The sequence below is a fragment of the Amphiprion ocellaris genome, chromosome 5, assembly GCF_022539595.1.
Source record: "Amphiprion ocellaris isolate individual 3 ecotype Okinawa chromosome 5, ASM2253959v1, whole genome shotgun sequence".
Lineage (NCBI taxonomy): Eukaryota > Metazoa > Chordata > Actinopteri > Pomacentridae > Amphiprion > Amphiprion ocellaris.
In genome coordinates, this window is record NC_072770.1 from 27,554,384 (window position 1) to 27,577,897 (window position 23,514).

The 23,514-nt window shown below is 39.5% G+C and overlaps 1 protein-coding gene and 1 long non-coding RNA gene across 3 annotated transcripts; both read left to right on the forward strand.

The window, feature by feature from the left end:
- Positions 1-645: 645 nt before the first annotated feature.
- On the forward strand, positions 646-12,484 carry LOC111568122 (NCK-interacting protein with SH3 domain-like). Of its 2 annotated transcripts, none has more exons than XM_023269609.3 (13): positions 646-1,011; positions 1,940-2,052; positions 2,139-2,349; positions 4,195-4,270; positions 4,433-4,995; positions 6,478-6,648; positions 7,793-7,879; positions 8,685-8,823; positions 8,913-8,993; positions 9,257-9,385; positions 10,221-10,310; positions 10,393-10,565; positions 10,787-12,484. In XM_023269609.3, exons 1-13 carry the CDS (start codon positions 841-843, stop codon positions 11,009-11,011), a joined length of 2,229 nt encoding a protein of 742 aa, XP_023125377.2. In that variant the 5' UTR covers positions 646-840; the 3' UTR covers positions 11,012-12,484. The 2 variants fall into 2 exon arrangements, with proteins under 2 accessions (XP_023125377.2, XP_023125378.2); XM_023269610.3 differs by having other exon boundaries at positions 647-1,011; positions 4,436-4,995.
- Positions 12,485-14,506: 2,022 nt separating this feature from the next.
- On the forward strand, positions 14,507-20,905 carry LOC129349009 (uncharacterized). Its single transcript, XR_008601791.1, has 3 exons — positions 14,507-14,700; positions 15,838-15,986; positions 20,411-20,905. It is a non-coding gene; the product is annotated as an uncharacterized LOC129349009 (long non-coding RNA).
- Positions 20,906-23,514: the final 2,609 nt, after the last annotated feature.

Genomic DNA, 23,514 nt, shown 5'->3' on the forward strand with positions numbered 1-23,514 from the left:
TGTTTTCCCAGGACCTGCCCTGTTTTCACGTCCTGTCCTGGTCGTCCTGTTTTTTTTTTTTTGTTTTTTTTTTTTTTTTTTGTAAAGTGATGAAAATGTCCTGGTGTCTTGCTTTTCAGCAATCAAGATACGGTTAGCCCACCCTGTGTTCTCTTTTACTTTTATTCTGCTACTTTTTCATCGTAGCCACTATGCCTTTCTTTGGCTATCCTGTTTATATGATTGTCTGCACACATGTTCATATTTGAGTTTTCTGTGATTTTTGTCACTTCCTCCATGCATTTATATGCACCGCTGCACTACTTAACATTAAATCTTCTGTGTCCTGTAGTTTATAACTTATCCTCTCTGTTCTCTTTCACTGCAGCTCTTTTTAGATATTTCTTGTGGTTGAGAACTGGTCAGCTGTTGAAAAGCTTTAAAATGTTTTGGGTAAATGTAACCATCTTCTGACCATAAGAATAGATTTTTTTTTTTTTTTTAAATCTCCACATTAGGAAAGAATATTGTCAGTCTGCTGCATTTATGTTTTTTGCTTCGTGTCTTAACTTGAAGTTTCAATGAAGTGGAGGTGGAGCAGCTCTGTGCTCGATTAAAATGCCTGGGGGGCGTGTTCAGGGTTCGACAGCGCCCCCTGCGGCGTTCACTGCAACAGTCGGGTCAGATGATCGGAGCTACATTGTAAATAGACAGCAGCGGTTCACAGTGGTCATGCCTTCGTAGCCGCTTCAAATCTCCTCCAGCAGAGCAGATCTTTCCTCTCGGACGCTCTTTAACCTCCGGATATCATTTCTCTGGCCGTTTCTCGGTGGTTTCGCGGTGTCAAAGTGTTGTTAGAGCATGTACCGGTCTCTGTACGCCTTCCGATCCGCGGAGCCCAACTCGCTGCACTTCGCGGCCGGAGAAAGCTTCTTAATCCTGGAGAGGAGCAACAAACACTGGTGGCTGGGGTCCCGCTGCAGCTCGGGAGAAACCGGTTACATCCCCGCCTCGTACATCGAGAAAATCCAGGTAAACACCACTTTTCTGATGGTCCCTCTGTTGGTCTCGGCGAATACTGGCGGTGGCTGCACCCTGGGGTGAAGCGAAGCCCAGCGAATGCGTAGTAAAAGGGAGGTTTAATTGATGGGATCGACAGAGACAGATCCAGTGTGGCACAACGCTGCCCAGCAGGCCGTGCAGAAGCTGCTTAGTGGCAGCAGGAGGATGCATGCTTGCAGAGGAGCCCATAAATTATTGGAAAGGTTGTCATTATGTGGCCCTTTTTCTCTGCACTGCAGCTGCTGACTGCGACAGAAAGGAGATACGGGATGGGACAGCAGAGGATGGGATGTGACAGGATGAGGAGGAACAAACAGAATAGGATATGAGACAGGACACATCCAAGGGCAAGAGCAGCAACACAGAGAGCCACTGTTTCTGCTCAGGTCATCAGAACCTGCTCCTGAGACTCTGTATCTGTTACATTAGACAGAAACAGACTAAATCAGCTTTTCACACAGCTTCTCCCCCTCAGTCACACCCACATGGGCTCAGTGGTGAGGAGACTCCTCTTTCCAAGGAGGTGGTGGACTAGTCAGAGCATGCATGTTGTCATGTGTATCACATACTCACACACTGACAGCAGAGGAATGCTGTCTCCTGGAGTTAATGCCATTGGCTGTGGAGGTTTAATGAGGCTGAATGTGAGGCTGAATGTGAGGCTGAATGTGAGGCCTCACTGAGCACGTGTGACTCCACTTAAAAGGCTGTTTTTGTTAGATAACCGCCCCAGTTTGTTTCCGCCTGGAGTCACCCCTTGTCCCCAAGCCAGAATTTTGTCCTGTTTTGTTTAAAGTTTAATCATTTTCTTTAGCATGCTGCCATGAATATGAATATTTAATTTGATCATCTCCTCCTTGCCTGATTTGTTTTTTCTCTCTGTGTGTTTGTCTTTTAGGCTCCGGAGCAGGACGAGGTGCTGCAGTCTATTGACAGAGCAATCGAGGGAATCCACAATGTGGCCTTAAAAAACGGAGGCAAATACAATCTTGAGCAGAGAGATGTTCTGCAGTGAGTGCACACCATCAACACAATACAGTAATAACATCATTCTGACATGTGTTCTGTACGTGACTCATTACTGTCCTCTGCCACAGAAAGCTGATCCATCACAGGAAGGAAACTCTTGCTCGGCGGAGCTCCTCTTCCTCCGGTCACAAACAAGGCCTCCCGACTTCCAGCAGCGAAATATCTCTCAGTCAAACCCCTCCTCCGCCCAATGGCCTTAACCGAGAGTACGGACGACAGGGAAGCGTGCCGTTATCAGGGAGCATGGACAGTATGCAGGGAGAGCAGGGCTTTTACCAGGTGACAGAAGCACACACACTGTCCAACCAAACTGCTCCAAATGTAGTGTCCATTTTGTTTTCAACTCATTGCCCTCTGGAGAACACTTTGTGCAAGTGTATTTATTCCCTGTGTACTACAAGTTTCCCTAAAGTTCAGTTCAGCACAACAGTTACCCTGCAGCAGAATGTGAGGTGAACTCAGACGCCCTTTCATCCACGCCACCTGTCAGATTCCAAAGTGTGTAATTTGTCCAGATTTTTGCGTAATCTTTTTCAAAACTGCTACTTAAACGTGACCTTTTTACAGTTCAGCTGGTGAGGAATAGTTGAAGTTTAAGCTTGGTTTTGTAACACTGAAAGTTTCAGTTATTTATCAGTTTCTAAGTTTTGACTCCTCTTCTACTAACTAGCTGTCAGGAACTTTCACCATGTGGTGTTCAGGTGTTAGACCTTCCTTAGCTGTAACGCATGTAGTTTAGTGGGAAGTCTGTCTTGTGAAATCAGCCTTAGGTAATAGTTTGTAGCTGCTGGGACAACAGTAAAGCTTAAGACCAATTTATAATGGTTCTTTATTTCCATCTGGACCAATAAGCCACAGTATTTAAACTACTTCCCTGTAGTGTTTATCACTAAGACTTTGGCAGTGGATCCTTTGGATACCAGATTGATTATGCCACTAGCATATGAGGGTCACAAAGCTTCAACCATGAAAGTCTAAGTACACATGGCTTATATAGTGAAACTGCAAATGGCTCATTAGATCAGTAATGGATACAGTGTGGGGCCTCTAGTGCATCCCGTGTGTGAGTCTGGAGGTGGGTTCAGTGTTTTGGGGCTCTTTGGGCTGTTCCTGAGCAGTGTAGCCGGTCACATTGTAATGCGGAGGAGGCTGCTTGTAGTGAGGAATGCCGTTGCCATGTGGGGGTGTGTGCTTAGTCTGCAGCAGCATTTAGGTGGGTGTTATGTCAAAGTAACATCCACGTTAATACCAAGGTGTCCCAGCAGAACACTGCATTGTCAGGAATAATTGATGTTGTTACTCATCCGTGTCTGTACTTAGTTTTAAGTCATGAAAGTTCTTGACAGCAGCTCTCATGCTGTTCCTGGTATTCTCCATTGCAGTTCATTAGTGGTAATTATAATCAGACACTATTTTATGAGACATGCTCATTACTCAGCAGCTAAAATACGACTGTAAGCTGCAGTACTCTTCGTTCAACTCAGGTTGAGGATAATTGTTGGATTGTTTTACCAGAGCAATCAAGACAAAATCATCTTTATATAAAAATATACATCAAGTGCGCTCAGGAATGGTACTTTTAATGTTAGTAGAGCTGTAATTTTTTATTGATGAATCAATTAGTAAATGTACAAAAAAAATAACTATCAGCTGTTTTGATTTTTGATGGATTATGTAAGTTTTTTTTTTTTAAAAGACAAACTTTCTTTGATTTCTCCTTCTCAAATGGGTGAATTTGTGATATTTGTCTCTTTTTTTTTTATCATTATAGATATTCAGTAGCACTGGATAATAAAACAAGGTTTATTACCAAGAATTCAGGGAAGTTGTGATGAACATTGTTAAATATTTTAAGAAATTTTATACACAGAACAGTCAATGAATCTTGACAACAATTTGCAGATTCATTGGCAATGAAAATAATGTAATTACAGCTCTATACAGTAATAATGCAGGACCTGTAATGCAAATTCTATAATTGATTTGTGATAATTCAGGTCCCCACAAATTGATTGACATGACAGTTGAACTGATGCTTTTGGGGGTCGTGGGATTCTCAGGGTCATAAACAGTTCTCTGCTTCATCCACTTGATCATCAACCTTTCCTGTGTCTCTTCCTGCAGGTGCCGCCTCAGCCTCGACGTGCTGCTCCCATCACTCCACCTCCCCCCGAAAAACAGAAGAACAACCGGCGTCCAGGTTTGTGTGCAGCTGCTTGTCACCTAACTGATGACAGTGTGACTCGCTGCAGCGCAGAGTTTTTGCTGATGCTACCTGCTGCGGCATTGAACTTCACGAACACTCTATTCTTAGTCAGGTCATTTCTGTTCACTCTCTGTAACTGGAGCTCTTCTCTCTCAGCAGAGCCGGAGGTCCCCTCCAGAGTGTCCTCTCTCCCTCCGTCCCCTGCTCCCTCCCTCACGATCAGCACCACCTCTTTGGAGTCGGGCTCCTCCCACTCTCAGGCCTCCTCCGATGTCAGTCTGCCAAGTGTGTCCAGCACCCCACCTCCCCCGGTGCCATCCCGTGTGAAACCCACTGCGCCTCCTGCAGAAGAGCTGCCCTCTGACTCTCCTCCTCAGCCAGCTCCTGCAAAGAAAAGCCCGGCACCACAGCCTCCCCAGCCCGCCCAGTCCACCGAGCCCACTGCTCCTTTACAGCTCGCTGTGGAGGAGCAGCCGGACACTGAATGGCCTGTTGCCCCCCCATCTGTTGCTGAAAGCCCCCCTGGCAGCCCGACTACCTCTGAGCCAGTTCCCATGACTATCGGAGCTGAGCTGATCGAGCTGATCCGGAAAAACACGGGCTTGAGCTACGAGCTGTCGCGGGTGGCTGTCGGTGTGGTGGTCGGCCATCTGCAGGCCGCTTTACCTCAGGCCTCCTCTGATCTGGAGCAAGTTCTCGTCTCGCTGGTGGAGAGCAAGGTCAGATTTGTTTTCATTACCTCATGTGGATTCAGCATCTTGGAGCTCGGCCAGTTTGAAGGAGAATACTGGTGTCATATAGGGTTACGGCTCAGTCTGCATTTAGCTGACACTTCTTAGTCATTTTGGACCACAGGTGGAAGTACATGCGGTATTGCTTCCTCATTTTTAAATGGAAACTTTGCAGTGTTTGATCAAGCTTGAAATGAGCTGCTGAATGTTTCCTGACAGGCGTTTCTGTTTCTTTTGTCGGGTGCAAGGTGGGAAGTGTGTAATGTAAACCCAAATCACAATTGCTGACAGCTTTTGGCTGCATCCTGTGTTTACATAGTTAACCGCATGCACAGTTATCCAATTAAAGAGCTTAAAATAGTCTGCAGTCTAGTTAGAAGCCTCTTCAGTTTGCTTTTAAATATAAAACTCCCAACTTAGACCTAGCAAACACTGAAATAGATCTTGCTTTTAATAGTTTCTCATTGAATGTTAAGCACGAAAACAACAGTTAATATGTCCAACAGTGCTGCCTGCACACAGATGAAACCTTCAAGCTGCTGTATTTCTATATTTTCGGGGAGCCGTTGCTCAGGTGGTAGAGTGTGTTGTCCACTAATCCTAAGTTTGGTGGTTCAATTCCCTTCAAGTGCCAAAGCGTTCCTGGCCAGGATGCTGAACCTCAGGTTGCTTCCAATGACAGGCATATGTGATTCTGAATGGCTCAATAGGAAACACAGAGAAATGCATTTAGGAAGATAAAGTTACATAAGGCTATATAAGTGTAGACGATTTACCATTTTGAATGAATGTCAAACTCCACCATAGCAGAGAGGTGGTTGCTAATAGCGACGAGCCCACAGAGAAATATCACATGACTCTGCAATGCAGTTTTTTTGTTTATTTTTGAGTCTGCAGCTGTTTTTTATTCACATTTCAGCAGCAGTGAGCATCAGTTTTTGAATAACTAACTGATAACTCCACTGTCTGCCCAGAGCCAAACAACAGCAACATGAAGTCAGAACTCCAACTCATTTTCAGATATAGTGAAGCATTTAGAAACTGACACCACACAATTGTTTTCCCCCTGAAGTTGACAGAGAGATAAAAGGAGAGTAAATGTTATGTTTTCCTTGTGCCCACAAACATGACTACAGACCATTATTAATGAATAAGTAAACAGGCATTAGACATTGCAGCCTGATGAGATGTTAATCAGTGTTTGCAGCTTGCTGCAGTTCCCAAGAGGCCAGACTTCCTCTAAGGCAGGTTAAAAGTCATCAAGCGTGGAGGGTGTTTGCATCAGTGAAACTTTATAATGTAAATTCGAAGATGAATCTAACACACCCCCTCCTTTATGTCCAAATTTCATAAATCCTGAATATATTTCCACTCGATAAGTTTAGTGACTGTTAGTAGAAAATGTTCCTGGTTTGCTGGTAGAACAAGGTATAACACAGAGGTGTGCGGCGATGTTTTCTGTCTGTGTAGGACTTGAGTGCAGCGCTGCCGCAGGGTCAGGTGTGCCACGATGAACAGCGGCTGGAGGTGATCTTCAGCGATCTCGCCCGTCACCGAGACGATTCCCAGCAGCGCAGCTGGGCTCTTCATGAGGACCACGCCCTCATCGCCTGCTACCTCGAGGAGCTGCTGAAGATTCTGGTATGATGCTGAGAGCTGATGACTTTAACACATCATGTTTGTGGCAGCTGTCTGTGTTCAAAGTGTAAGAAGATCTGCAACGTCCTGGCTCACTCTCACACACCCAACAATGGATTTCATTGTCCCTCATAAATAAACAAACATTTATTTATGCTGCACTTTTCAAAACAAAAGTTACTTCACAATATACGTATTTAATATTAAGTAAGCAGCAGAGTAACAAACACAAGAACAGAGAATTACTATTTACAAACTGGAATAAAAATCAGCAAATATCAGCTTGTCAACACACAGCTTGTGATCCAAGATGACTCATTGTGTATGAATATGCTCTGCACTGAAATGTGTTTAACTGCAGTGAAAATAAGGAGGATTCATGCCAGAAGAGATGTTTTTGGAAAATAAAAGGCTACTAATTCAACATAGTTTTGGGCTGGATGAATTACTGAAAACAAGAACAACTGGAAGTAAAATGAGGTGAAAATAAAAACCTGGGATGCACTTAGGAAACAGTGAGTCAAGCTCCAGACCACTGCATGTTTTTTAAGGTTGCAGGTACACAATATGTAAAACTGGATTTTCCAAGCTCAGTAATAACAGTTGGCATCTGCAGCTTAATCCAATCATTTTAGCGTGTGCGGTAAAGGCTCACATTAAAAGGAGCATTAATGTACTGGGGTAAAAAGAGCCTTATAAATAAATAAAATTCAGTGTTATCATGCATTAAAGTGAAGGAGGGCCAAGGAAACCTGGGGTAGTTGATATTACTGATCTGTTTTCATGATGGTAACGTGAACATTTCCTCTGTGATGAATCTGAGATGTGAACCCAGGACTCGTCCAGATGTTGTGTTGTAAACACCAGACATGTCTGATAGGATCAGAGTGGCTCAGACGTCTCTACAAATCCAACAGTGAGCCTAAAGCCTGAATCTGGAAACCCTTCAGGCCGCTGAATATTCTTGGTTAGCAGTTTGTCCTGAACCAAACTCAGATCGGGGTTGAGATGCTCATATGAGTCACTGATGGGGTTGTAAATCCTGCAGCGTGTCCAGAGACTGTGACTGTTTAGGGATTATGAAGTTACATGGTTTTAATGTTACTATATCACTGCTGTTACAATGGAAATCTGTTTGTGTCCTCAGACTGACGCAGATCCAGAGGTGTGTAAGAGGATGTGCAAGGCCAACCACTATGAGAATGTTCTGTCTTTGGTTTCATATTATCAGATGGTAAGATATTTTATGAACAAAGCATTTTATATTTGAGTCAAGTAAAGACAAATGCATGATTAAATGTGTGTTTCTGCAGAGTAAAACCCTAAGATACCTCAGAGAGTGTTTACAAAAAAAGTCCACTTTTACAAAAATTCAAAAACTCGGAATCAACATGTATATAATTTTTCTAAGTTACAAAAATTTTAAGAAAATTCTGACTCTACCTGCTATGGATAATTTACTTCTTATTTTTTGCATTTGTTTTTATACTTGTCTCCTACCTGCTCTGTGTGAACACTGCCTGCAGTTCAGCTGAAAAGTCCCAGAATTTTTGTCATGTGACTGTTGGTCACAGCTGAATCAGTATTACCTTCATGGTTGCACCAAGAATTTTTAGGTTTTTACAGAATCTGGCTAGTGTAAACACTTTATTTTTGGTGAATATTTAAATGAGGCTTGTAAAATAAAGGGATTTTTAAGAAATATCACAATTTCAAGTTCAGATTTGGTTAAATTTTCCAAATGTGCGCCACAGATGACTAGTTCAAAGACTGTTGGAAAGTCCATAATCTGCTGATTCTGTCTGTTTTTATAGTTTCTGTCTCAGACAAATGGTGTACTTTTAACCATTCTTTCATAAAAATAACAGGCCTTTCAAACCTGCTTGTGGGTTTTGTGGTTTAGAGGGTTTTGCACTCTTTTCCACTGTTGTTTTTGTACCTAAACTGCTGGTGTAGGCGGGTTGAACCTCTGTCTCTGTAGTGTTACTGTACATGCTGGGGAGAGGCTCACTGTTGCCTTCATTTTCGTCACTTTACAGGAGCATCGTGTGTCTTTGCGGCTGCTGCTGCTCAAGGTATTCGGTGCGATGTGCAGCCTGGACGCTGCTCTCATCTCCACCCTGCTCAACTCCATCCTCCCCATGGAGCTGGCCAGGGACCTTCAGACTGACACACAAGGTGAGAATATTTACTTTTCACTGTCTTTTGTTCTCCCTTTAATTACTGTCAATCTGATTTACGGTTTTGTTGTGGTTTTTTTCCACCAGAACACCAGAAGATGTGTTACACAGCTTTGGTGTTAACTATGATATTCTCAATGGGGGAGCAGGTGCCATATCATCACTATGGTATGACGGAGCTTTTTGTTTTCACATACATCTGCTGTGTTTTTACAGTGATGTGATGATTTTCACATAAAAACAGAGCATAGCTGCTGAGTAAAGCTTTATGTTTAGCTTCCTGACAACATATTTATCCTTTTATCCAGCAGAATATTAAAGGTTTTACCGAGATGAATAAATCAAGAAGTTTGACATGAGTGATTTATAAGCAGATATTGTGTGCATTGTTTGAAAAAAGCAGATGTAATCCTGACCCTCCCTGCTTACAGAACACTTGAATGCTGAGTTTGTTCAGTTTCTGCTGGGTGTGGTGGAGGATGGACTTCCCTCTGATCCCACAGAGCAGCTGCCTGACATCTTCCTGAACCTCCTGCTGTCCTTCAACCTGCATCATATGGGTAAAAACAGCTTCAATAAACCATTTTTGGCAAGTTATAGCAGGAAAAGTACAATGAAGTCTTGCTCTTTTGTGAAATATGATAGAGTTGTAGTGAAATAAATCATAAAAAAAGAAAACAGTTTTGTTATTTTGATTATTTATTTTACAAAAATGTTAAAAAAAAAAAAAAAAAAAAAGTAATACGAACAACAATTTTTCAAGTGCCTGGAGGTCTTACCAATACTGAAAAAACAATCTATTGATACTTTCCTATTAACACTTGATTTCTTTCCATTATTGTCTCGTATCTGCTCTGTGTAAACACAGTTCAGCCCAGTTCAGCTGAATTTTTGTCATGTGACTGTTTGATCGGAGCTGAGTTACGTAAAGGAGCAGAGAATTTTTAGGGTTTTTTTACGGAATCTGGTCAAAGCAAACAGTTTATTTTGGTAAATATTTAAATAAGCAACATAGAATAAAGTGGTTTTAATGAAATACCATGATCTTAAGCTTGAAATTGGTCTCTGACAGAATGGCGTCAAAGAGATGAGTAATTCAAGGACAGAAAGTTAAAAATCTGGAAATTCTTTCTGTTTTTAGAGTTTCTTGTTTTTATCAATGGTGTAATTTGGGTTTTTAAAGATAACATGCCTTTAAAAGCTGCCAATAGGTTTTGGGGTTCAGATTAGTAACTAATATGAATAAAAAAAACAAAGCATTCATCAGTGCTGTGGGAGATTATTGCAGTTCTCTTGCAGATTTTTAGTTTTGATGGCATGATAATAGTGTTTTGAGCTTTTATTATTTTACCATAAATACTTACTTGCGCTACATGTCTGTCTTGTGTCAACCAGCACCCAGCAACAACGTGATTATGCAGGAGCTTAAGGAGAAAAATGTGAAGATCCTGTCAGAGAAAGTGCTGCTGCTCCTGAACAGAGGAGGTAAAATATCATTGTTATGTTTCTCATTTTCTTGTAAAAGAAGAAGGAATAAAGAGTAAAGTCTTTCACCTCTCCCTTCCAGATGATCCTGTGTGCATGTTCAAACACACTCCACCTGCACCACACGCTGTGCTCAAGTTTCTGCAGGATGTTTTCGCCAGCAGAGAGACGGCCGACATCTTCTACCGTACTGACATGATGGTGATGATCGACATCGCCGTTCGACAAATCTCTGACCTTTCACCTGGAGAGAAGGTGAGACACCAGCTCACTTCACAGCAGCTGATTTACTGTGCTAAATAAAGGGCTTTAGAGGTGCTGCTGGGTGAGTTTTGTTACCTGCCAGAAAAGCTGTTCCTGTTTCCAACATCAGCCAGAAGAATAGGCATATTTCCTTAAACTGCAAACAATATATGGCATGTCAGTAATCGTTCACCTTGTCTGATCTTCATCACCTTCTTCTCTTCCCTGTGAAGCTGCGGATGGAGTATCTCTCCCTCATGCACTCCATAATGCGCTCGACGGACTACCTCGAGCACCAGCACCGCCTGTCTGACCTGCAGGGGGCGCTGCAGAGGATTCTCAGGGAGGAAGAAGATCCAGGAGAGGACGAGGGCAGCGCTACAGCGAAACAGATGGATAAGCTAATCGTACAGCAGATCTACAAGGAGTTCCCACAGATCTGTGAGAACCAGGACTAACCATATCAGTATCATGCTCTCACACTGTAGTCTGCTCCCGTCTACTGCAGGGAGGCACGATGAAGCTTGGATAGGAAGAGCTGATGTTTGAGGACAACTTGTATTCTGTGCCAGCCAGTGCTGAGAAAAGCAAAACCAGCTCTGTCAGTGTTTTCTTGGACTTGTAGTCCAGAGCTGCAGCGTGCATGTGATGTTCGTTTCAGAGAGATCTTACTGCTTTCAAAGCTGTTCTCTTCTTAAAAGTGTTTAAGTTGAACAATGAGTGAGATCATAGAAAATATGACAAGCGCAGAAACAAGCCTGCAAAGTTTTGTCATACTTGGAAATTAAAAACAGCCAAAATATAGGCCAAACGTTGAAGCTGTTCTCAAAGTGAATTCTTAGCAATAATGACCTTAAAAACCTTACATGGACTAACTGCATGTTCTCACAAGTACTTTGAAATTAAAGTATTAGCAGCCACAGCTAAAGCTTACCCTAACCAAACTAACTTGAAACCAAATTTATTTCAGAGAACAAATTCAGGAAGACAAATCTACTGTCACGATAAATGTAATAGTGCCATAATTTGAAAGTTGAGAGAATGAACCTTTACGGGCTTCCCTTTCAGTGGGACCAAACTACTGTGTGTTACTGAGAGCATTTATTTTCTTTACTGCACTCTGAAAACTGACTCCCTCTTTCATTCATCCTCTCATTTATCGTAATTCAAATTAACGTCAAGTAGAGCAACTTGAACTTTTACTCTTCTAGTGAGAAAAGCACATTCTGACTCGTGTGTTATCATTACTAAGCTTCTGGCTCAGTAAGTTGCTGCTGCATATTGAGTCTTGCCTGCATCTGCAGTTATCTCAGCCTGGTACTTTCCGCTTTTCCAGCACCTTAAAATAATCGCTCTGTACCTGCACATGCAAAGCTCCTTAAGCATTAGATGTCCTTGACTGTTTACAGATTTCAAACTAACTATGCTGCAATAAGGCTTTATAACAGCTCTGTCTTGGCTGATGTGAGCTTCATGGAGACGAAGAGTGTTCTGCAGTTATTATCTGACACGATACATTGTTGATTTCCAGTTATAATCTTCATGTTCCTGCTGAAAAGGAAAGGAGAGGAGACACAGGGCATTCATTTTATCTCCTTGTGGTTTTAATACTTTAACAGCAGAAAATTACCTTCCTTGTTTTCTACCAGTAATGTAGTAGTTGATGTTGTTCTCCCGTCTTACACTTTACCTTGTCTGATTTTGTCCCCGGCATGGCTTCTCCGTCTGGAAGGTTGACACAATCCAGAAGTGATATCAGATTTTAGTTCATGTTCAAGTGTTCATTCTTTAAGTAACTGCGTGTTTGTTTACAGTGTGTATGTGTGTGTGGGCATGTATGAGCGGCAAGCGTCTCCATGATTAACATTGTCCGCAAAAGTGCTACGAGTGTGTTATAATACAACTAATAAAGCTATATTTTAACAGTGAAAGTTGTCAGATTTGTCGTTGTGTCAGAATATTCTGTCATAATATAAGCTTCCAACATGACAAAACCTTATTCTGAGTTTTCAAGTTAGCACATTGTAAGTCAGACTCAGGACACAAGAAACTGTGAATTTTGTCAGCCAACCGAATGCAGGCAAGTCTGTCCAGCAAATACAAACTTTAATACCAGAGAATTTTAGTCGCTGTTGTCCTCAGCACTACCGTCCGTGAGACTCTTTGTTTTTGTTTGTTTGTTTCCCATTTGGAGCAACCTGCCTAAGGAGAATCTCTTTTGAATCACTTCTTTAACCCTATTTTTATAGACTTATTTTATGTGATTTTGTCTCTTTATTGCTTTTTAGGCTTTGTATTGTCTGTACTTTGTTCTCTCTTTTCCTGGAGCTCTGAACGAAGCTGGACCTGCACAGGTGTGATCTGCAGGTACTGGTTCCACCAACTTGTCCAGTGTTTATGTTCTCTTATTAGTTGTGTCTTTTTCTCAGCTGTCCTTTTCTGTCTCCCATTTACTCTCACTCCAACCAGTCAAAGCAGATGATTGTCCTCCCTGAGCCTGGCTCTGCTGCAGGTCTCTAGTCTCGGCAATTCCTTGCTTATGGAGAGTCTTTGCGTTTGCTGTGTGTAATTTTGTTGGGTCTTAAAACCTTTATTCATAATATAAATTACAGGCATAATATTGTAGGGTCTTAACCTTAATATTCCAACTTGGTAGATAAATTCATGCCGCAAATCTTATGTCTATGCCCTTCAGTTGAACAGCTGTTATAATATATAAGCTGTACAAATAATAGTTATTTCAATATTACTGTGTTTTTTTGTTTATTTGCTTTTTGCTTATTTAATTGTATTTATTTTTGCTGACATACTGTGTTTTGAATGTTTGCATCTATTGTCTATTTGTTTTAGCTTTTCTGAATTAGGTATAGCGGCGTATCTGCTACTGTGTTGTCTGTCAAAGCCCTGTGCACACTTATTTTCAAAAGTGCCATATAAATAAAAAAGTGAATATTATTCCTTTATAAGATTAAATTTTTAATGAAATTCTGGGCATCTATTTGTGAGTTAGATAATAAAAATACACAGATGAAAGATGCATGAAGAGAAATTTGACACATGGAGGTTTGCAAATAAGGTTTACAGGTGTACACAGACTCATGAGCAATAACAGGTGTTATGAATTTGTTTAGATAGAAACAAGCGGAATACAACAAGAAGCTAGATAGATAGATAGATAGATAGATAGATAGATAGATAGATAGATAGATAGATAGATAGATAGATAGATAGATAGATAGACAGACAGACAGACAGACAGACAGACAGACAGACAGACAGACAGACAGATAGCTGTGCATTAAACTTCTGTAATAGATTAAAAAATACAAAAAGTAATTTAAAACTGAATGTGCAAAGTAACTTGGAAAGATAAAGTTGTTTCATAACTACATTAAATTTTAAAGTCTTTAAAATGCTATTAAGTGGTTTCTGTCACCTCTGTCTGAAAGAACAACCACCTGCATGAATAAGTCTGTTTATCTGGGGTCCGTGTACGGATCTGGTAATTGGATTTTCCGTTCTGAAACGGGTATTGAAAAACAAAAAAACAGTGGTTATTTGATTTTCGTTTTAAAATACAAAAATTAAAATTGAAATACAAGGCGTTTTTCCTTTTCATGATCAAAAAGGGATATACGATTTTTTTCGTTTTCGTCATTTTCGTTTTATATTTAGAATTACAAAAAAGTAAAATCAGTAAGAGACAAACCAAAAAAGGGCAGTTTTTTCATTTTCTGAGACCGGAAGTGGTCATCAGCAAGAGTGTAGCCAAACTGAGTACGGTGCATAGACTGTATATGAATTTTTTTCGTTAGTTTTCATGGTCAAAATGAGAGATTAGGTGGCCGATCTTAAAATAAATCAACACTGAATTTTTTATAGAGCGTTAAAGTTTTGCAAAGCCAGGGGGCGGGACTACTTGATTGACAGTCCGGCCTGGAATGATTGACAGGTCCTATGGCGGAGGCAGCAGATCCTCTGCTCTCCTCGTTTGGATGAATTCTGATATAATAACTGTTGGTTTATTTATCGGTGGAGCAGCAGAACATTTTCCACAGATAGTTTTCCTGCCCGTTGGCTTGTTTTAACCAGTTTTCTACCTTTGGCTGATTCTACCAGCAGACACTGAAAGGACTCTGACAGTTCGGTAAGTAAATGTTTATTTTCGTATCGGTGCCGCTTTTAATGCACTTTATATGCAGCTTTAGTGTCAGATGTAATGTGTGCCATGCACTCCAGATGTTGGTGGAGTTTGTTTCTGTGTGTGTTGACCAGAGAAGAAAGTTAGCATTGTAAATATTAGCTTTAATGTTAGCGATGCTAACCGAGCTAGCTGCTCAGTCGTAGTCTGATTAAAGCTAACGTAGCATCAAGCTAACGATGTTTGTGTTGAGTTTCATGTAAACAGCTGAAGTGTGTTGTGTTCCTGTAATGTGGTTCATTAAGTTCATAAAACTGTGGTTGGTTGACATTAATGTAACATTCAGGAAACTTAAATGTGATTAAAATAGTAACGTTAATGTTCTAGTTGTCAGTAATCAGCTTTAATTTGACACTAAAACAGACTCATAGTTTTAAATGACATCAGTTTCATTAATTTGTTGAAAATTGTCTCATTTATTGTTGTGATGTTGCTGCTGATTCATTAAAAGCAGATGATCCATGTTGAAGATACGTTTAGTTCTAGTATCAGAAGTACAAGAAGGAAAATGGAAGTTTAGTTCTGCTACGTCAAAGATTTCAGGAATAAAATAACTAAATGAGTCTTTATGCCTCAAACTTTATTTTACAATAAAGAAATAATGAAATAATCACAGGTAATAAAAATATAAATAGCAGAGAAAACCTGAGAATAATTTCCTGAAAAGTCTGTGAAGGAAAAGCAGCTTTTTATCCTGAAAGATCAGAATCAGCTCCAACATCTGCATCTGACAGCATCAAGTCAACCAGAAAGAAAAGAAAAAAGAAAATTACTTCTTTCTGATCACGTGTTTCACTGCTCACAGGCTGCTGCTGCTCACATTCTTCACATTTATAGTCCACTTTTAAAAGTTCAGCAGACAGGTGCTCTGCTTTGGAATGTGACAATGTTGTCGGTGATGTGGAGAGTGAAGTTTCCGTTTCACCCACAGCGTGCTTTAGGACAGCTGGGTCGGACTTGATGTTTGAAATACTGACCAACAGCTCAGATTTACCTGTCTGTAGTTTCGTTTTGATGGATGTTAAATTTTCACTCCAAGCCACCAGGAGCTGGGTCTTTAAAATACCCGCCGTCTCGTTACAGAGTGAAAGTAGCAGTTCCTCCTTAAGGTCAGAGATTGCAGCATCTGAGGGCCTCTTCAAAAGAAGACGTAGTTGATGAAGGCGTTCTGGAGCAGGACCAGAAAGACCACGACCAAGCAGCCTTGAGATCTTAGGCAGCATCTCCCTCAGGTGGGTGTCAACGGTGTTCACGGTCAGGTCTGTGGTAATCCCGTCAAAAAACAAAACAGAAAAAAATCTAGATTATAAATCAATATGTAACCAAAGCACTCTGTGTATAATGCCATAGTATAGGATGTAGTTCAGAAAATGTCAAAGTATAGTATACTTTTCAAGAATAACATAGTATGGCCTGTAGTTCATAGTATAGCATGTAGGCAAAAAAAAAACAACTGATTATTATGTGGTTCAAAAAGTGCAAAATGATAGGATGTTGCCTGAAATTGTCATGTATGATATGTGGTTCAAAAAATGTCATAGTGCAGTATATTGTCAAAATAGTATGTTATTCAAGAAAACATCAGAGTATAATATGTCGTCTAAAAAATACCATAGAATAATATTTCATTGCACATGTAAAAGTATAGTGATTTCTAAAGCTGTTCAAATTCTTACAATTTGTTGCTAAAAACGACAAAAAAAAAAACGTAAACAAAAAAAGTCATAGTAATATGTCAATTTAAAAACCCTACAGCATAGCATGTCGCTCTAAAAACGTCATAGTATAGCCTTTGGTCCAATTAACATCATGGTATAGCATGTCACTCTAACAACGTCATAGTATAGCATGTCGTTCAACAAAATGTCATAGTATAGCATGTTGCTCAAAAAACGTCATTTTATAGCATGTTGCCCAAAAAATGGCATTGTATAGCATGTCGCTCTAAAAATGTCATTGTATAGCCTTTAGTCCAAAAAACGTCACAGCATAGCATGTCATCCAAAAAATGTCATAGTATAGCATGTCACTCTAAAAACATCATAGTATAGCATGTTGTCCAAAAAAAGTCATAGTATATAATGTCGCTCAATAAACGTCAGAGTATAGCATGTCGCTCTGAAAACGTCATAGTATAGCATGTCGCTCTGAAAACGTCATAGTATAGCATGTCGCTCTAAAAACGTCATAGTATAGCATGTGGCTCTAAAAACGTCATAGTATAGCCTTTGGTCCAAAAAATGTCATAATATAGCATGTCGTCCAAAAAACGTCATAGTATAGCCTTTGGTCCAAAAAACATCATAGTATAGCATGTCGCTCTAAAAACGTCATAGTATAGCATGTCGCTCTAAAAACGTCATAGTATAGCATGTCGCTCTAAAAACGTCATAGTATAGCATGTCGCTCTAAAAACGTCATAGTATAGCATGTCGCTCTAAAAGCGTCATAGTATAGCATGTCGCCCACAAAACCTCATAGTGTACCATGTCGCCCAAAAAACGTCAAAGTATAACGTGGCTCGAAAAACAACACAGTGTAGCATGTCGTTCTAAAAACGTCATTGTATAGCATGTCGCTGAAAAAACGTCATTGTATAGCATGTCGCTGAAAAAACGTCATTGTATAGCATGTCGCTCTTGAAACGTCACTATGTCGAAAAAAATGCGATTTTTCAGCATGTTGTAAAAACGTGCCATATGATGAAATAATGTAAAGTAGGCCATGAAAAACACTCCAGAAAGGTTTTCTTTGAAAAAAAAAAATCATCATGGATTTTGGCGCAAAAAAAACGCCTTACTATACTATGTCGAAAAAAAATGCCATTTTTCAAACATGTAAAAATGTGCCATATCATGAAATAATGTAAATGAGGCCTTGAAAAACACTCCAGAAAGGTTTTCTTTGAAAAAAAAATCATCATGAATTTTGGCGCAAAAACACGCCTTACTATACTATGTCGAAAAAAAGTGTGAATTTTCAAACATGTTGTAAAAATGTGCCATATAATGAAATAATGTAAATGAGGCCTTGAAAAACACTCCAGAAAGGTTTTCTTTGAAAAAAAAATCATCATGAATTTTGGCGCAAAAAAAAAACGCCTTACTATACTATGTCGAAAAAAAATGCGATTTTTCAAACATGTTGTAAAAATGTGCCATATGATGAAATAATGTAAAGGAGGCCGTGAAAAACACTCCAGAAAGGTTTTCTTTGAAAAAAAAATCATCATGAATATTGGCGCAAAAAAACGCCTTACTATACTATGTCGAAAAAAAATGCGATTTTTCAAACATGTTGTAAAAACGTGCCATATGATGAAATAATGTAAAGGAGGCCGTGAAAAACACTCCAGAAAGGTTTTCTTTGAAAAAAAAATCATCATGAATTTTGGCGCAAAAAAAAAACGCCTTACTATACTATGTCGAAAAAAATGCGATTTTTCAAACATGTTGTAAAAACGTGCCATATGATGAAATAATGTAAAGGAGGCCGTGAAAAACACTCCAGAAAGGTTTTCTTTGAAAAAAAAAATCATCATGAATTTTGGCGCAAAAAAACGCCTTACTATACTATGTCGAAAAAAAATGAGATTTTTCAAACATGTTGTAAAAACGTGCCATATGATGAAATAATGTAAAGGAGGCCGTGAAAAACACTCCAGAAAGGTTTTCTTTGAAAAAAAAAATCATCATGAATTTTGGCGCAAAAAAAACGCCTTACTATACTATGTCGAAAAAAAATGCGATTTTTCAAACATGTTGTAAAAACGTGCCATATGATGAAATAATGTAAAGGAGGCCGTGAAAAACACTCCAGAAAGGTTTTCTTTGAAAAAAAAAATCATCATGAATTTTGGCGCAAAAAAACGCCTTACTATACTATGTCGAAAAAAAATGCGATTTTTCAAACATGTTGTAAAAACGTGCCATATGATGAAATAATGTAAAGTAGGCCGTGAAAAACACTCCAGAAAGGTTTTCTTTGAAAAAAAAATCATCATGAATTTTGGCGCAAAAAAAACACCTTACTATACTATGTCGAAAAAAAATGCCATTTTTCAAACATGTTGTAAAAACGTGCCATATGATGAAATAATGTAAAGGAGGCCGTGAAAAACACTCCAGAAAGGTTTTCTTTGAAAAAAAAATCATCATGAATTTTGGCGCAAAAAAAACGCCTTACTATACTATGTCGAAAAAAAATGCGATTTTTCAAACATGTTGTAAAAACGTGCCATATGATGAAATAATGTAAAGGAGGCCGTGAAAAACACTCCAGAAAGGTTTTCTTTGAAAAAAAAAATCATCATGAGTTTTGGCGCAAAGAAATGCCTTACTATACTATGTCGAAAAAAATGAGATTTTTCAAACATGTTGTAAAAACGTGCCATATGATGAAATAATGTAAAGGAGGCCGTGAAAAACACTCCAGAAAGGTTTTCTTTGAAAAAAAAAAATCATCATGAATTTTGGCGCAAAAAAAACGCCTTACTATACTATGTCGAAAAAAAATGCGATTTTTCAAACATGTTGTAAAAATGTGCCATATGATGAAATAATGTAAAGGAGGCCGTGAAAAAACACTCCAGAAAGGTTTTCTTTGAAAAAAAAAATCATCATGTATTTTGGCGCAAAAATAACTGTCACAGTGCTGATGAGACAATGAGCTGCAGCTGCCGGACCTGGGAAGCTAAAAAAAACGTCATAGTTTAGCATGTCGCTCTAAAAATGTCATAGTATAGCCTTTGGTTCAACAAATGTCATAGTATAGCATGTCATCCAAAAAAAGTCATCGTATAGCATCTTGCTCTTGAAACGTCATAGTATAGCATGTCGACCAAAAAACATCATAGTATAGCACGTCGCTCAAAAAACGTCATAGTTTAGCATGTCGCTCTAAAAATGTCATAGTATAGTATGTCGCTCAAAAAATGTCATAGTATAGCATGTCGCTCTAAAAACGTCATAGTATAGCACGTCGCTCAAAAAATGTCATAGTATAGCATGTCACTCAAAAAACGTCATAGTGTAGCATGTCCCTCTAAAAATATCATAGTATAGCCTTTGGTTCAACAAATGTCATAGTATAGCATGTCGTCCAAAAAAAGTCATCGTATAGCATCTTGCTCTTGAAACGTCATAGTATAGCATGTCGCTCTAAAAACGTCAGAGTATAGCATGTGGCTCTAAAAACGTCATAGCATGTCGCTCTAAAAACGTCATAGTATAGCATGTCGCTCTGAAAACGTCATAGCATGTCGCTCTAAAAAACATCATAGTATAGCCTTTGGTCCACGAAACGTTGTTTTGACCTGGCTGTCTGAAGTAGGTGAGGAGCAACACAAAAACAGTCCAAACGCTGGTTTCCAGAGGGTTAGATGAGTATTTATTTGAAAGAGTAAGTTTACAACAACACAACATGTGAGGGGATTAAAAGCAAATGGGTGTTAGTAAAATAAAAATAAATAAACAGAAATAAAAGTGAACTTCATGTTGACATTGATGGGCATTCCAACCAGGAACAAGTAAAAGATAATCAATACGAAAAAAAAACTCTTCCTGTTCACCTCTTAAAACCCCAAAACACACCTCAGTAGCACCCTAAACTAAAACTACCAATGGGTTCTCTGTTTTCCTTTCTGAATAATTCACAGGTCCCTCTCTATCTCCTCACACATCCACCAACCACTGGAACACATCTCCAAAGTTCTGCCGGGCCAGCTCAGCTTCCCCTCAGAAGAAGTGCCACCACCTGCCAGATGAAGGAGCCTTTTGAGAGGCAGCTGGCATCGTGATTGGACTGTACTTTGGTCTGTTCCAATCCAGCTTCAGCTCCAGAGACGGCAGGCGGGACGAGTCAACGGAGGCCGGGTGGACAAAGGCATGCAGCTGAGTACAATCCAGAAAACAACAGAGGAGGAGTGCAGTGACCCAGGGCCAGAACAAACAGAGTATGTCTCTTAGAAAACATCATAGTATAGCCTTTGGTATGAAAAAACACTATAATATACATCGTATATTGTACAAATAACAAGTCAAAGGAAAGAGACATACATTGTAGAATTGTAGTAATTGTGGGCTGACTGATTTACTGATTATCAGTATTTTATTTTTTACTGATTTACGGTAATAAATCAATTTAAAAATGGTGCTACTTTGGCTCTGAACCTTTATCTACCTGTGGTCGCGCTGTCTTCTGGCGTGATTTGATTGGTTATACGTCACGAATAAAACTCCTTTAACTTAACATCTGTAAACAAAAGAAAAACGTATCAACAAAGTTTTCTGTTAGAGTTTGTGTTCTTGTAAGTTTAACTTCAAGATTTTAAATACTTTCATTTATTGCAAATGAATATCCAAATGAATATACTCCAAATGTCTCAATAATAATCATTATCAGCCTTAAAAACCCACAAAACACCCCTTTATACTCGACCACACTTAGTACAGTCCGGTTCCCCCTTCTATAAATCTGCTTGGAATCATCCACTTCCTGTTTGCCAAAGTGGCCTTCTTCCTGGACAGGTTTTGTTGGAGCTCATGGAACAAACATTTTGGGTAACTGCACTTTAATATGGATGGATGACACTGAATTAGAGTCTGTTTTAATGAGACTGAGTTAAGATGTGTAGCTCTGTCATTAAATAGGAAATTATTTCTCAGAATTCACAAAGGAAAGTCTGAAATATTTGCTAGGTTAGCGTCCCACATGTTCTTTCGCTCAGCTACAGCTAACTCTCCAACTTCTGGATCTCTTGAGTTGCTTGTTGTTAAAATATCTTGCTAGAGGTGCTGAAGCTCAGAAAATCTGAGATGTTTGTTCAGAATAAGCTCATTCTCAAGTCTTATCTGAACTGTCCTCTTTTGTTTTAACTTTTCCTAAACTTAGGAGTTAATGACAGAGCAGCACATCCAGACTCACTCTCATTTATGTAGAGATTAAACTTCAGTGTCATTCGTTGATGTTAAAGTGCAGTTTTTCAAATGTTTGTTGCACATGCTCCCGACCAAACCAGTCCAGGTGGAAGACGATGTGAAGAGAAAGCTCCAGAGGATGAATATCACACATTTACGTTGGAAATAAATGTCCTTTAATTTTACATTGTCATGCAAATGATGTTCAAATCTTTGTTGAGTGTTTTGTTGATGTTGGTTTCTAAATGTTTTCTGACACTCGGCCCCAAAGATTAAAACCTTCTACGGCTCACAAGCTGCAACAATTCACACATTATCAACTATCTTTCTGACTAAACTAAGATAAAAAGTGAAAAACTGCCTGATTCCTGCATCATGAATGTAAATCTTTTTGGTTTTTATGACAGTAAACTGAATATATTTGGGTTTGACATTTTATAAACCAAAACAAGAAATGAATTAGTGGAGAAAACAATCAACAGATTAATGGTCAAAGAAAATGTGTTTTCCAATATATATGGCTGAATTACTCCAACATTACAAGATACATACAATTTTAATTCAATTTTATTTATATAACGCCAATTACAGGTCAAATTGTCTCAAGACACTTTATTTTTATATTTTTTGTCATATTTAAAATATGACAAAGTAAGAAATTTAAACCTCTTGACTAATCCAATTTATTATTTGGTTTTTAAGAGACTAATCGACAACTAAAATAACTTTCTCCACTAAAACTAATAAACATGAGGTGAAATAGAAGTAACAGTTTTAAATACTGCAGTCCCACGACGACAAGAATAAAGTTTCTCAACAAAAACTAAATCTACTGGTGGATTCCATTAAAGTCCTAATAAATGATGATAAAGTGTGACACTAAAGGTTTGTGGTGCTAAAAATGTCAAAGATATCAAGTTGAACATCTGGATGGAGGTTGATAAAAGTTCACCTCCCTTCATTTCTCTGGAGTCGACTCCATGGATTTTATGGATGGTGGTTAAAGACCTGCTCTTCTAGTGGTCTTCCTTCTAGTCGCTGTAAAAAGTCAGTCCATCCTGGCCGACTTCAACACCTCTTCATGACAGCTTGTTCTGCCTCCGACCTCGTGGAAACTCCAGAAACTCGGGAAAACCTGTCGAGACTCGAAGAACTCGTGGAGACTCGAAGAACTCGTCGGGCGGGGGAAGGTGTGGTGGGCAGTTGGGGGAGGTGGGGGAGTAGAGGGGGGAGGCCGCCACCCACCTCCCCGCCTACTCTCCGCCCTGACTCCACCCAGACTCCGCCTTGGCTCCACCCATGTGGTCACTTGAGGAACTACGATGCCAAAGGGACGACGAATTTATTTCTTTTTATCTGATCTGTAGCTCAGTGAGTTAAGGATTTGCCTGTGGAGCTGCAGGTCGCTGGTTCAAGACCAGACACTTCTTAAATTTTCTCAAAATCCTGACAAAGACAAACAAAGAAAAATGCCGGTGGTGGGTCTTGAACCTGCGACCTTCCACTTGGTAGTCTGTCTCTTATCCTCCTGAGCTATTTGCTCAGATACTAATTCTTCTTTTTTTTGCGCATTTATCATCTATTTTTTGCCATTTTCGAATTTTTTTTTAAGTCGCGTCTTGTCTTGACCGTTTTTCTCAGGAGGTTGGACTTCAGCCTTTGTGCTGGAGGGTTGAACCCTTAGTTCCAAGACTTTCCAAAGCCTCCACACCTCCCGAGTCCTCAGGACCTGAGCTTTCAGACAGTCTGAGGGCTGAAATTTTCTAAGTCCCACAGTAGTTCTCTGTTAGATTTAACTTTCAGACAGTCCAAGGACTGATATCCTCTAAGTTCCTGAGTAGTT

What these genes read in the sequence shown, in the direction of transcription:
- LOC111568122 (XM_023269609.3), top strand. Translation starts at nt 841, where the DNA reads ATGTACCGGTCTCTGTACGCCTTCCGATCCGCGGAGCCCAACTCGCTG. An exon ending in TCTCGCTGGTGGAGAGCAAG is followed by an intron (nt 4,996 to 6,477) that starts GTCAGATTTGTT and finishes CTGTCTGTGTAG; the next exon opens with GACTTGAGTGCAGCGCTGCC. An exon ending in AGGAGCTGCTGAAGATTCTG is followed by an intron (nt 6,649 to 7,792) that starts GTATGATGCTGA and finishes TTGTGTCCTCAG; the next exon opens with ACTGACGCAGATCCAGAGGT.